This window comes from Ovis canadensis, chromosome 15 (genome assembly GCF_042477335.2).
Source record: "Ovis canadensis isolate MfBH-ARS-UI-01 breed Bighorn chromosome 15, ARS-UI_OviCan_v2, whole genome shotgun sequence".
In the NCBI taxonomy this organism is placed as follows: domain Eukaryota; kingdom Metazoa; phylum Chordata; class Mammalia; order Artiodactyla; family Bovidae; genus Ovis; species Ovis canadensis.
The window spans coordinates 63734332-63750238 of NC_091259.1; the positions used below are offsets into that span (position 1 = coordinate 63734332).

At 38.5% G+C, this 15907-nt stretch overlaps 1 protein-coding gene across 1 annotated transcript in view; it reads right to left on the bottom strand.

The window, feature by feature from the left end:
- The window catches only part of GDPD4 (glycerophosphodiester phosphodiesterase domain containing 4), a 99533-nt gene extending 84201 nt beyond the window's left edge, over positions 1-15332 (bottom strand). Inside the window, exons 1-3 of the mRNA XM_069553328.1 lie at positions 15150-15332; positions 12851-12954; positions 1838-1931 (exon numbers count right to left, since the gene is read on the bottom strand). Of these exons, the coding sequence (XP_069409429.1) occupies positions 1838-1931; positions 12851-12954; positions 15150-15332 (381 nt within the window). The remainder of the gene's footprint in view (positions 1-1837; positions 1932-12850; positions 12955-15149) is intronic.
- Positions 15333-15907: the final 575 nt, after the last annotated feature.

The following is a 15907-nucleotide window of genomic DNA, read 5'->3' on the forward strand; positions in this document are numbered from 1 at the left end:
ATGGATGTGAGTTGAGTGAACTCCAGGAGTTGGTGATGGACAGGGAGGCCTGGTGTGCTGTGATTCATGGGGTCGCAAAGAGTCGGACACGACTGAGAGACTGAACTGAACTGAAGCCCTATAGAATATCAGTAAATATTATGATAATTCTCATTTGAACCAAGAAATTGAGGCTTAGAAGAGTTATGTGACTTGGTCAAGGTTACAAAATAACTTTAAGCAGAAACAGAATCTAGGTCTCCTCCGTTGTTGCCAGTGTATCCAAAAACAGGGAGGGTAGAGGAGAAGCCTATTAAAAAACATATGGCTTATCAGAAAATGGAAGTCCATCTTAGTTTTATTTTGATCATGTATGAGAGTAGTATAAGTCGGTGGCCAGATTCTTGTCCCAAATACATCATTCATCTGCACTTTTCTCATTAAATAGAAAATTTCTAACTAATTTCTGTCTACAGACACCCTTCACACAATGCCTTTCAAAATGATAATCCTATAGAATCTGATTTATATCAAGTATCTTAGCCTACTCTTTAGGCCTTACAAAATCTATCACAAGTCTATTGTTTTAACCATATTCCCCATTTTTCTTCACTATCCCCTACATGCTAACAGTACTGATTCTTCCCTCTTATCTACTCAAACTCCATATATCTCTGTCTTACTGACTTTGTCATGATGTTGCCATGGTCTGGACTTTCTTCTGCACTCCCATAAACATGTGTCTAAATCCAACATCCTTTCAAGGCCACCATCCTTTCTGCCACCTCCTCCAAGAAGTTTCACTTAATCCTCTTGACTGAAAGTTACCTCTTCCTTCTCAGAACCCATGCTGAACTTTATTTAGGCCTTCTAATGACAATTATAATGCTCTGTCTGCATTGGTTATTTTTGTCTAGGACTTACTTCCCTACTAGATTCTAAACTCATTGAATTAAGGACTATTGTAACTTTATTTCTCATACCTCTGTCTTTGAAGTGCCCTGAATAAATACAGAAACTGCACGTCTTTGATCTCTGTAACCTCAGTACTTATGGCTCATACAATAGTCAATATATTTTGCTGAAAGAAAAGTTAATGCAAATGTCAACTGCTTTGAGAGTTGGGTATTTTTAGTATCAGACAAGAAATCAGTGGGGACAAGAAATTATGAAATCAGAGAAAGATATATATGTCCTATGTGTAAGTGGGGACCGAAAAACTCCAGTAACCTAAACATTAGTCTCCCATAAATGTTCCACTTCTACAGATTTCGCTACTGGTTGGCCTCAGTTTCTCATACTACATGACACTACTATGTCTGGTGGGAATTTCTCAGACTACATATACTACTATGTCAGGAAACAGGCAGGGTCTCTACTGTGTAAAGACACTTGCTAAAATAAATGTACTTTGCACCTGGACTAGCGGACTAGCACTGCACAGTATAACAGGTGTAACACACTAGATAATTTGTAAGGCCCAGAAAGATTGATTCTCAGGAGATGCGCTATGAAATGAATAGTTAAATGTGTAAAAGTACTGCCATGTGAAGGTGTTAGCATCTAAGACGACAATACTGAGTGAACCAGAAAATAAGCCACGAAACAGAGGAAGAGAAAAAGTATGTCCTGCCTCCTTTTCAAAGGGTCAAAGTAGAAAGACATACCTTCTAATAGCACAAGCCTTTTCCCCCACAATCTATCCCTCCTCCCTAACATTCAAGGGGCTGATATAAACCCAAACTCTGCTAAGAGTGATCTGAGGGCTCCCAGCACCAATTGGGAACCATACCACAGACAAGAGCACCTCATGAGGCTACTCGAGAAGGGGGTGGGAGAAATGGGAAACATTACTCACCACCAGCATTGTTGTGTAGGCAGCCAGGATCCCAAGGACACTCAGCAAGACAAGGGACCAAAAGAACCAAATTCTTGAACCTAGGAAAACAACCCTGCAAAAATGTTTCAATTCCTAAAATACATAAATTAGTAGCATCTGTGTCAAGGATAAGGGATAAGACTGGACTAGATGAGACATAAGAAAACAGGGGCTAAGAAGAAAAGCAATTTGGGAATAGATACCCTTTGGGGATATTTATTTGAGAAGTTTTAAGTTTGTTCTATAGACAATTATGTACTCTAATGGGGTTCTGCGTGAATTGTATGGCTTTTAAAAGCTATTTAGATTACTATTAGAATTAGAATACTATTTAGAATACTCAAAAGCTTTGTACTCAGTAAAAAAAAATATAGAAATTCTGGAATGTCAAAAGAGGAAAAGTCATCTGTAAGTTCACTGCTTTCACATAGCTAATACTTTCCATTTTGGCAAATTTTTTTATCCATATAAATATATGTTTTCTTACATAACAGCAAGCCACCATATTAATGTCTATAGTCTGTGTAAGAGCTCTGGACTCCAACATCTCTGGTTTTTTTGTGTGTCTAAAGTAGTTTATGAGATAAAACTGCTTATAAATTGATTTCTTAAACAAAGTTATAATTGCACAAGCCTCTTAGCATCACCCACCAGAGGGGCAGACAGCAGGAACAAGAAAAACTACAATTCTGCAGCCTTTGGAATAGAAACCACAATCACAAAACAACAAGAAAAAATTGAAACAGCAGAGGATTATGTCCCAGATGAAGAACAAGATAAAACTCCAGAAAAACAACTAAGTGAAGTGGAGAGAGGCAAGCTTTCAGAAAAAAGAGTTAAGAATACTGACAGTGAAGATGATCCAGGATTCAGAAAAAGAATGGAGGCAAGGATTGAAAAGATGTAAGAACTGTTTAATAAAGACCAAGAAGAACTAAAGAACACACACACATAGATGAACAATGGCTGAAATGAAAAATACACTAGAAAGGATCAGTAGCAAAATAAGTGAGGCAAAAGAATGGATACTTGGTCTGGAAGACACAGTGGTGGAAATCACTGTTGCAGAACAGTAGAAAAAATAATGAAAAGAAATGAAGACAGTCTAAGAAACCTCTGAGATAACATTAAATTCACCAACATTCACATGATACTGGTCCTAGAAGGAAGAGACAGAAAGGACTTGAAAAATTATTTGAAGAGATAATAGTTGAAAACTTCCCTAACATGAGAAAGGAAATAGTCACTAAAGTTCAGGAAATGCAGAAATTCAGGCAGGATATAAACACAAGGATGAGCATGACAAGACACATAGTAATCAAATTCACAAAAATTAAAGACAAAGAAAAAATATCAAAAGCAATGAGGCAAAAGTGACCAATTACATGCAACGGAATCCCCAGAATGTTATCAGTTGATTGCTCAGCAGAAACTCTGTAGGCCAGAAGGGAGTGGCACAATAAATTCAAAGTGATTAAAGGGAAGAACCTACAAACAAGAATACTCTACACAGCAAAGCTCTCATTCAGAATTGACGGAGAAATCGAAAGTTTATAGTCAAGCAAAAGCTAAGAGAATTCAGCACCACTAGACTAGCAAATGTTAACAAAATTTCTCTAGGCAAGAAAAAGACCAGCAACTTAATACAACCTTATACATATACAGACTACTGTATCAAAACCTCACGGAAACAGCACAACCCAAAACTAATTAGATGTGTGCATGTGTACACACACACACACACACACACACACACACACACACAAAAGGAATCCAAACACAGCACTATAAACTTAGTCATCAACCATAAGAAAATAGAACAAAAGAGGAAGGAAAGAAAATTAAGACCTAGAAAAACAAATCCAAAACAATTAAGAAAATGGCAGTAGAAGCATACATATCAGTAATTAACTTAAATGTAAATGTATTAAATGCTCCAGTCAAAAGGCATACACTAGCTGAATGGATACATAAAAGACCCATATACATGCTGTCTACGAGAAACCCACTTCATATCTAGGAACACATTCAGACTGAAAGTGAGGGGATAGAAAAAATATTCCATGCAAATGGAAATCAAAAGAAAGTTGGAGTAGCAATACTCACATTAGGCAAAATAGACTTTAACATAAAGACTGTTACAATGGACAAAGAAGAACACTACATAGTGATCAAGGGATCAATCCAAGACGAAGCTTTTATAACAATTGTAATTATATATACACCCAACATAGGAGCACCCCAATATATAAGACAAATATTAAGGGCCACAAATGGACAGATCGATAGTAGCACAATAATTGTGGAGGATGTTAACACTCCAGTTTTATCAATGGACAGATCATCCAGACAGAAGATCAATAAGCAAACACAAGCCTTATGTAACATATTAGACCAGATACACTTACTTGATATTTATAAAGTGTGTGTTGTTGTATTCAAGTCTTTGTGAGCCCATGGACTGTAATCCCCTAGGCTCCTCTGTCCATGGAATTTTCCAGGCAAGAATACTGGAGTGAGTTGCCATTTCCTAGTCCAGGGGATCTTGCCACCCAGGGATTGAACCTATGTCTCTTGCTTTGGCAGGCAGATTCTTTACCACTGTGCCACCTGAGAAGCTGGTATTTATAAAGCTTTCCATCCAGAAGCAGCAGAACACAAATTCTTCTCAAATACACATGGAACATTCTCCATGACTGACCACATGCTGGGCCACAAAACAAGACTTGGTAAACTTCAGTTCAGTTCAGTAGCTCAGTCGTGTCTGACTCTTTGCGACCCCATGAATCGCAGCACACCAGGCCTCCCTGTCCATCACCAACTCCCGGAGTTCACTCAGACTCACATCCATCGAGTCAGTGATGCCATCCAGCAATCTCATCCTCGGTCGTCCCCTTCTCCTCTTGCCCTCAATCCTTCCCAGCATCAGAGTCTTTTGCAATGAATCAACTCTTCGCATGAGGTGGCCAAAGTACTGGAGTTTCAGCTTTAGCATCATTCCTTCCAAAGAAATCCCTGGGCTGATCTCCTTCAGAATGGACTGGCTGGATCTCCTTGCAGTCCAAGGGACTCTCAAGAGTCTTTTCCAATACTACAGCTCAAAAGCATCATTCTTCAGCACTCAGCCTTCTTCACAGTCCAACTCTCACATCCATACATGACCACTGGAAAAAACATACCCTTGACTAGATGGACCTTTGTTGGCAAAGTAATGTCTCTGCTTTTCAATACGTTATCTAGGTTGGCCATAACTTTCCTTCCAAGGAGTAAGCGTCTTTTAATTTCATGGCTGCAATCACCATCTGCAATGATTTTGGAGCCCAAAAAAATAAAGTCTGACACTGTTTCCACTGTTTCCCCATCTATTTGATATGAACTGATGGGACCAGATGCCATGATCTTCGTTTTCTGAATGTTGAGCTTTAAGCCAACTTTTTCACTCTCCTCTTTCACTTTCATCAAGAGGCTTTTTAGTTCCTCTTCACTTTCTGCCATAAGGGTGGTGTCATCTGCATATCTGAGGTTATTGATATTTCTCCCAGCAATCTTGATTCCAGCTTGTGCTTCCTCCAGCCCAGCGTTTCTCATGATGTACTCTGCATATAAGTTAAATAAGCAGGGTGACAATATACAGCCTTGACATACTTCTTTTCCTATTTGGAACCAGTTCTGTTGTTCCATGTCCAGTTCTAACTGTTGCTTCCTGACCTGCATACAAGTTTCTCAAGAGGCAGGTCAGGTGATCTGGTATTCCCATCTCTTTCAGAATTTTCCATAGTTTATTGTGATCCACATAGTCAAAGGCTTTGGCATAGTCAATAAAGCAGAAATAGATGTTTTTCTGGAACTCTCTTGATTTTCCCATGATCCAGTGGATGCTGGCAATTTGATCTCTGGTTCCTCTGCCTTTTCTAAAACCAGCTTCAACGTCAGGAAGTTCATGGTTCATGTATTGCTGAAGCCTGGCTTGGAGAATTTTGAACATTACTTTACTAGCGTGTGAGATGAGTGCAATTGTGTGGTAGTTTGAGCATTCTTTGGCATTGCCTTTCTTTGGGATTGGAATGAAAACTGACCTTTTCCAGTCCTGTAGCCACTGCTGAGTTTTCCAAATTTGCTGGCATGTTGAGTGCAGCACTTTCACAGCATCATCTTTCAGGATTTGAAATAGCTCAACTGGAATTCCATCACCTCCACTAGCTTTGATCGTGTGATGCTTTCTAAGGCCCACTTGACTTCACATTCCAGGATGTCTGGCTCTGGGTGAGTGATCACACCATCGTGATTATCTGGGTTGGGAAGATCTTTTTTGTACAGTTCTTCTGTGTATTCTTGCCACCTCTTCTTAATATCTTCTGCCTCTGTTAGGTCCATTACATTTCTGTCCTTTATCGAGCCCATCTTTGCATGAAATGTTCCCTTGTTATCTCTAATTTTCTTGAAGAGATCTCTAGTCTTTCCCATTCTGTTGTTTTCCTCTATTTCTTTGCATTGATCGCTGAAGTAAACTTAGGAAAACTGAAATCATATAAAGCATCCTTTCCAAGCACAACTCTGTGAGATGAAAAGTAAACTACATGAAAAAAGTATAAAAAACAAAAACACTTAGAGGCTAAATAGTATACTACTACACAATCAATGGAGCACTGAAAAATTAAAGAAGTAATAAAAAGAAAAACCTAGAGACAAACAACAATGAAACATAATGACCCGGAACCTATGAGATGCAGCAAAAGCTATTCTACCAGGAAAGTGTATATCAATACAATCTTACCCCAGGAAACAAGAAAAATCACAAATAAACAACCTAACCTTGTAAAAGAGTAACTAAAGAGCAAGAAAACCTGAAATTAGTAAAAGGAAAGAAACCATAAAGAACACAATAGATATAAATGAAATAGAAACAAAAAACAATAGCAAAGATCAATGAAACTAGAAGCTGTTTCCTTGAAAAGATAAACAAAATTAAAAACATTTGGCTAGACTCATCAAGAAAAATGAGAGAGGACTCAAATCATTCACATTAGAAATGAAAAGTATGAGGTTACAACAGAGATCACAGAAATACACAGGATCATAAAAGACTACTATAAGCAATTATACGTCCCCTCAAATGGACAACTTGGAAGAAATGGACAAACTCTTAGAAAGGTACGACCTTCCAAGCCTGAAACAGGAAGAGATAGAAAATATGAATAGACCAGTCATACGTACTGACATGGAAAGTGTGATCAAAGGTCTTTCAAGAAAAAAAGTCTAGGACCAAATGGCTTCATGGGCAAATTCCATCAAACGTTTAGAGAAGAGTTAACATCTATCCTCATGAAACTATTCCAAAGAAACTGCAGAAGCAGGAATACTCCCAAACTTTTTCTATGAGGCCACCAGCACCCTGGTACAGAAACCAGACAAAGATATCATGGAAAAGAAAACTATAGGTCAATAACTGTGATGAATATAGATGCAAAAATCCTCAACAATATTCTAGCAAACTGAAACCAACAGCAAATTCAAAGGATCATACATCATTATCAAGTGGCATTTATCCCAGGGATACAAGGATTCTTTAATATGTATAAATCAATCAGTGTGATATACCACATCAACAAGTTAAAGAGTAAAAACCATAAGATCATCTCAATAGATGCAGAAAAGCTTTTGAAAAAAATTCAGTAGCCATACACAATAAAAACTCTCCAGGAAGTGGGCATAGGTGGAATATATCTCAATATAATAAAGGCTATATATGACAAACCCACGGTTAACATCATATTCAACAATGAAAAGGTGAAAGCATTTCCTCTAAGATCAGGAGCAAGACAAGAATGTCCACTCTCACCAGTTTTAGTCAACATAATTTTGAAAGTCTTAGCCATGGCATTCAGAGAAGATAAAGAAAAAATGAATTCAACCTGAAAAAGAAGAAGTAAAACTGTCACTGTATATGAGAAGATATTATAAGCAGAATATCCTAAAGATGCTACCACAAAGCTACTAGAGCTCATTAATGAATTTGGTACAGTTGCAGGATACAAAATTAACTCTATTACATTCCTATATATTAACAACAAAAAATCAGAAAGAGAAAGAAACAAATCCATTTACCATCACATCAAAAGGAATAAAATATGTAGGTATAAATCTACTTAAGGAAGCAAAAGACCTGAACTCTGAAAACCATAAGTCACTGATGAAAGAAATTGAAGATGGAAAGATGTACCATGTTCTTGGATTGGCAGAATCAATATTGTCAAAATGAGTTATACCATTAAGACAATCTATAGACTCAATACAGTCCATATGAAAACATGAATGTCACTTTTCACAGAACTAGAACAACAAAAAAATTAAAACATGTATGGAAGCACAAAAGACCCTGAGTAACCAAACCAAACACTGGAAAGAAAAATGGAGCTGGAGGAATCAGGCTCCTTGACTTCACACTATATTACAAAGTTACAGTAATCAAAATAGTACTGGCACAAAGTATGGTACTGTCACAGAGACAGAATATAGATCAATAGAACAGGATGGAAAAAACAGAAGTAAACTCACATGTGCTAAGTCATGTCTGACTCTTTTTGTGACGCTATAGACTGTAGCCAGCCAGGTTCCTCTGTCCATGGGATCCTCCAGGCAAGAATACTAGATTGTGTTGCTGTGTCCTCCTCCACAGGATCTTCCCAATCCAGGAACCGAACCTACATCTCTTAGGTCTCCTGCATTGATGGGCAGGTTCTTTACCATGAGTGAAAAAAAGTGAAGTCGCTCAGTCATGTCCAACTCTTTGCGACCCCATGGACACCAGGCTCCTCGGTCCGTAGGATTTTCTAGGCCAGAGTGCTGGAGTGGGATGCCATTTCCTTCTCCAGGGAACTTCCTGACCCAGGGATCGAATCCAGGTCTCCCACATTGTAGACAGACACTTTCTGTCTGAGCCGCCACTTGATCTTACCATGAGTATCACCTGGGAAACCCAAAACTCAAAACACCTATGATCAACTGATGTATGAAGAAGTAGGCAAGAATACACAAAGGAGAAAATATAGTCTCCTCGATAAATGGTTCTGGGAAAACTGGACAGCTACTTTTTAAAGGTTTAAATTAGAACATTCTTTAACATCATACACAGAAATAAAATAACAATGGGTTAAAACTCTAAATGTGAGAATAGTGAAAGTGAAAGTGAAGTTGCTCAGTCGTGCCCGACTCTTTGTGACTCCTTGGACTGTAGCCCACCAGGTTCCTCCGTCCATGGAATTTTCCAGGCAAGAGTACTGGAGCAGTTTACCATTTCCTTCTCCAGGGGATCTTTTCAACCCAGGGATCAAACCCAGATCTCTCGCACTGCAGGCAGACACTTTACCATCTGAGCCACCAGGGAAGCTCCAAACATAAGAATAGATATTATAAAATTCTTAGAGGAAAACATAGGAAGAAAACTCTTTCACATAAATTGCAGCAATACTTTTTTGATACATCTCCTAGAGTAACGGGAAAAATAAACAAATGGGACCTACTTAAACTCAAAAGCATCTGCATAACAAAGGACACTATTAACAAAATGAAAAGACAACACACGGAAAGGGAGATAATATTTGTAAATTATGTGACTGACAAGGGATTAATCTCCAAAATATACAGACAACTCATGCATCTCAACTGCAAACAAGCAATGAAATATAAAAAATTGGGCATAAGACCTAAATAGATATTTCTCCAAAGAAAACACAAAGATTGCCAACAAGCACATGAAGAGATGTTCAACACTGTTATTTATTAGAGAAATGAAAGTTAAAATTACAACGAGGTATTACCTCATGCCAGTCAGAATGGCCTTTATCAAAAAGTCTATTATTTACAATAGCCAAGACAAGAAAACAACCTTAGTATCCACTGATGACTTAATAAAAATGTGGTATACACATACAAGGGAGTATCATTCAACTATATACAAAATGCCATTTATGACAACATGGATGGACCCCTGACAGCATTATGCTAAGTAAAATCAGTCAGACAGAGAAAGAGATAAATACCACATGACTTCATTTATGCATGAAAAATAAAAACCAACCAACCAAACTCATAGACACAGAGAACAGATTGGTGATTACCAGAGGAGAGGGGTGACAGGTAGACAAATGGGTGAAAATGGATAAAAAGGTATAAACTTCTAGTTATAGAATAAACATCTCCTGGGGATAAATGCATATAGCGTGGTGACTATAGTTAATAATACAGTATCGTATATTTGAAAGTTGCTAAGAGAATATTTCTTAAAAATTCTCATCACACACAAAAATTGAAACTATGTGTGATGTAGAATTTTAGCCAGACTTACTACAGTGATCATTCCACAATATATAGAAATAGCAAATCATTATGCTGTATGCAGGCCAGGATACAACAGTTAGAACTGGACATGGAACAACAGACTGGTTCCAAATAGGAAAAGGAGTACGTCAAGGCTATATATTGTCACCCTGCTTATTTAACTTCTATGCAGAGTACCATGAGAAATGCTGGGCTGGAAGAAACACAAGTTGGAATCAAGATTGCTTGGAGAAATATCAATAACCTCAGATATGCAGATGACACCACCCTTATGGCAGAAAGTGAAGAGGAACTAAAAAGCCTCTTGATGAAACTAAAAGAGGAGAGTGAAAAAGTTGGCTTAAAGCTTAACATTCAGAAAACGAAGATCATGGCATCCAGTCCCATCACTCCATGGGAAATAGATGGGGAAACAGTGGAAACAGTGTCAGACTTTATTTTGGGGGGCTCCAAAATCACTGCAGATGGTGATTGCAGCCATGAAATTAAAAGACGCTTACTCCTTGGAAGGAAAGTTATGGCCAACCTAGACAGCATATTGAAAAGCAGAGACATTACTTTGCCGACTAAGGTCTGTCTAGTCAAGGCTATGGTTTTTCCAGTAGTCATGTATGGATGTAAGAGTAGGACTGTGAAGAAGGCTGAGCGCCGAAGAATTGATGCTTTTGAACTGTGGTGTTGGAGAAGACTCTTGAGAGTCCCTTGGACTGCAAGGAGATCCAACCAGTCCATTCTGAAGGAGATCAACCCTGGGATTTCTTTGGAAGGAATGATGCTGAAGCTGAAACTCCAGTACTTTGGCGACCTCATGAGAAGAGTTGACTCATTGGAAAAGACTCTGATGCTGGGAGGGATTGAGGGCAGGAGGAGAAGGGGACGACCGAGGATGAGATGGCTGGATGGCATCACTGACTTGATGGACGCGAGTCTGAGTGAACTCCGGGAGATGGTGATGGACAGGGAGGCCTGGCGTGCTGCGATTCACGGGGTTGCAAAGAGGCGGACATGACTGAGCGACTGAAATGAACTGATGCTATAATATACACCTAAAAGAAATGTAATATTGTATTTCAATTACATCTCAATATAAAGTTCTCTAAAACTAGGTAAAATTTTATAAAGAAGTGAAACATTTCTTATTTCCAGTATTGTGGAGAACTTCAGAAATGATCCATAAATAAAGAATGCATATAAATGAGAAAACTAAATCCCACAAGATAAAGGAAGAAAACCAAAAAGAAAATAAATTACTAAAGAAACCAGTTTCAACACCTGATAAACAAATTAAATAAAAATAAATTTCATCTACAAAATTAATAAAAATGATTCAAAATTAGAATAGTCAGTGCTCTCAATGGAAGGTTAAAATAGAAAGCCAAAACCTTTACTGTGAATGGAAACTACTACCTTTTGAGAAATACTTTAGTAACAGGAATAATGAATTTTACTAGTGTTTTATTCTTCTTGACTGAATAATGCCACTTGTGGGAATCTTCTGTAAGACTCTAAGTCAGAACACAAAGATTTCTCTACACTCATATTCTATAAAAACTAATAATGCTTAACAATAAAAAATAAGTAAGTGCACTACCTCCTTACCAGTCGGCTCAGTGGGTAAAGAATCTGCCTGCAATGCAGGAGATGCAAGAGACGTGGATTTCTCCAGGGGACTTCAGTATTCTTGCCTGGAGAATCCCATGGACAGAGGAGCCTGGTGGGCCACAGTCCATGGGGTCGCCTAGAGTTGGACACAGCTGAAGCAACTGAGCATGCAAGTGCACTACAGTACCTTCATGTCATGAAAGCCTCTAAAACCATTTAAAGTGATTTTCATTGAGTTTTAATAATTAGTCAAAATGTGTATAGCTATTTTAAATGGGGGAAAAATAAAAATTACATATATGGTACAAGCACAATAATATAAAAATAAGCATAGGAAAAAGGACTGAGAAGTATGCCAAGTGATTGCCACTGAAGAATAAGATAATATTTTCTTCTTTTCTTAATATTTAAAACAACATATTTTACTTCTATAATGGAAAAAGTAAACTGTATTACATTTTTAAAGCCTCATAGTAAAAGATACCCCTTTTGCCCTCAAATACCAAGTATGGGTACGCTATATCAGTCAGGCCAGAGAAACTGGAAGAGCTAGGAATAGTTCACAGCAGGAATCTGGCTAGAAAAGGTGATGATATGGGACATTGTTTCTGTCTCCAGAGTCTTAGAAAGCCCACTAAGGAGAGAAGGAAGAAACAGAGGCTGGAGGTGAGGCAGACATCAGGGTTCATGGACAGAGATCATGCAACCACTGTGGGTATCAGTAACCCAGACAGAGAAGCTGAGGAACAAGGTATCAGGGAGTCATCTGAATAGAAGGACTGGGGGCATGGGAAGCACAGAGAAAGCTTCTCACTGAGCAGATTTGGTCTAAGTGTGAGAGGGAGCATAGGTGGAAGGGAAGTATAGTAGCCGAGGGTGCTGAGCAACCATAGCCCTCCCCAGAGTTGTGCCTCCCATCCACTAGCTGTAGAACACCCAATTTTTTTACTTTCCCTCTTATGTCACCAGATCTTTTCAGCCTGAAGTAGCATCCATGTGGCTATCAGATCAAAGAACCCTTACTCAGTGAAAATTTAAAAAAGTGAAACTCACCAGTCAAAGCCATTGTATTCATTTGAAGTCTCCACCCATGTAAACAGCAAAATTACAGACAAGAAAAATGACATAATCAGCCATGGGTAAAATATTCGCTCTCTCTGGGAATAGAAAGAAGGAGGTCTCATTTAGCTCCATTTATCCATCGTATCTCAGCAACATCTGCTTATACTCCCCAGAGGTCTACATAGCTCCACTGCAGCATTACACTCCCCAGGCTGGAGAGAACACTGTATTCTTTTACCCCTATGGAATTTTGTAAAAGCCTATTTATAACATTACCCTGAACTGGAATCATTTTTGTATAGATTTGCATCTGATGTCATCTGTTTCTTTTTTGAGGAAAAGGAACTTCTGTTACCCTTCTATATACTGCCAGTGTCTATCACAGTGTCTCAACAACCATCTGTTGAATTTATCAACCTCTTCAAGTATCAAATGTTTGGTCATTAGTTGAGTAACATGTTCATTCACAAATTCACTTAGTCATTTATCTACCCACATTTTTGGGAAGGGAGGAATTTAGGGAATGAACAACCTCCTTTTTTTTTTCAGTATCCATTTTATATGAATACAATGCTAGGGACTTCACAAATGATTTTCATTTATCTTATTACTCAATATAGTCATATAAGTTAGGTATTGTTAACCTCATTTTCAAGAAGAAAGATCTAAAGCTCAGAGAGGTAAGGTAATTGACTCAAGGTCACATAGCTAAGTGGTGGCAGTGGCATTATCCAGATATGTGAGCCCAAAGTCAAGATGGATAGTATTTTCATGGAGAAGGTGAACAAACTGGTTCCTGGAGACAACCCCATGGACTGAAACCATATCAAATTCAGCCAAGCCAGAGTTGTCAAACCCTGGGAACATTATTGTACCACATGAAAGAGAAATTTTGCCTCCTTGGGATACTGCATCCAAACTATTAAAAATGTATAGAATCTCTGCCTTATATAAATTATGTGGCTATTGTGAAGACTAAAGATAAGAAATAAAATGGGAAACATAGAAAGAATACCCCCAAAACGTGAGAGACACTACAGGCATTAAGGCACTGCGTCTAGAGTGTAGGAAGATGAAGAGAGAAGGTTTTGACTTAGATTTATAAGCACTCTCTACATAAAACATGTATGACCTTTTATTTTTAATTTTTTAAAGTCACTCCCCTGCTTACAACTCTCCCAGAACTTCCTATTATATCAGAATAATCATCCAAACTGCCTACCCAAAGGTCCGACATGATTAAGCCCCTTGCCCACTCCTGACCTCATCCCACTCTGCCATTTCTGAACTCCAGTCATGCTGTTTTTTTTTTTTTTTGTTTGTTTGTTTGTTTGTTTCCAAACCATGACCAAATCTCTTCCCAGTTCAAGAGCTTTGCATTTCCTGGTTCCTCCGCCTGAAGTATTTTTGCCCCCAGACATACATGGGTGGTCCCAAAGTCTTCACTTAAGAGACTGCTCACGTGACATTGTTTCAAAGTAGTCTTCTCTAACCATGTTTCCATCTACCTAACATATTTTCCTATGCATTGTCTTCAAAGCTCTTATCTCTAGCTGAAACCACCTTTCTTCATTACTGTTTATGACCTAACTCATCCCACTAGACTGTGATACGCAGGAGAGCCAGAGGCCTTAGTGGTCTTATTCACTATGGCACACATTCAACAAATAATGAATAAATCCATTTCCTTATTTTGATTTTCACTGTTGCCACTCATTTGAAAAGCCTCATTTCCAAGCCTCCACACTGTTTCCAGGATAAAGTTCAAACAGTTTAGTTTGACATAAAGTTACTATACAATCTGGTTAAAATATTCTCCAACTTGATCACTTAACATTTATCACCTAATATGTGTAAATTCAACAATGGAAGTTCATTTTTCACTGACCACACTACTGTTCTCCTTGGTATCTTAAAATCTTTAGGGACTCTTAACTCCCTACATGGCAGAAATAAAATTCTTTAAACCACACAACATCTGTCCTGCCTCTGTCTCCAGCTTCATGTCCCGTCACTTCTCCATCCATATCCTCTGCTCTACCTAAAGTACGCTTAATACTAAGCGCTTTACCTCCTCCTCTGATACCACTTCTTTTGCCATCTTCTTTTCTTTAGCTATGATTCTGATCACCTTTCACCTTATAAACAGTTATTTTTGACCCATTACACATGATGCATGACTGTCTGCATAGGCAGACACACACACAGACACAATTACAGCACTTCTTTCAAGGCCCATGTTCCCCATATCTAAGAAAATATGGCCCATCTCCTTCCCATCGCTCTGTACCAAAGAACAGCAGCAGAGTGGACGTCTGGGTTTTTCCCTCCGTTGGGCTTCCCACTTGCAGCTGTAGCAGCCATTAAGGAAAGTCATATAGCATTCATAGTTGAAGTGGCGTTTAATCCATGAATCATTTTCCCTTCTTGCTGTCTCCTCATTCCCAGCCTCAGTCCTGTTAATGTCATCCATGGTTCACCCTTTTGCTGGAATGAGAAATAAAATAGTTAGGATCCAGAAGCTCCCTCAAATGTCTCCTACCCCACAATTCTATAGAAAAGTCTCCCACATTGCAGGCAGATTCTTTACCCGCTGAGCCACAAGGGAAGCCCAAGAATACTGGAGTGGGTAGCCTATCCCTTCTCCAGGGAGTCTTTCTGACCCAGGAACAGAACCAGGATCTCCTGCATTGCAGGCAGATTCTTTACCAACTGAGCTATCAGGGAAGCCCCAACAATGGATAGATCTTTCAAAAGTTTATAATCTAGGGAGATGCACTGGATTTGGTGTAGAAGAGTAGAGCTTCACCCTCTCTTTCCCATGAATTAGCTTAGTATTTACTGCAAATGTGACACTATTCAATGTTTAATTTTCTTACCTCTAAAATGGTACCATATTCTCTGCCCTAGCTAACTAATAGATGCTGAAAATATAAAATTAGATAATAGATATGAATGTGTTTTTAAAACTGTGGCATGCTCATGAAGTAGCTTGAGAATTTATAGAGGCATGGGTTAAGTATATGAAAAAATACAATCCTTGACTAA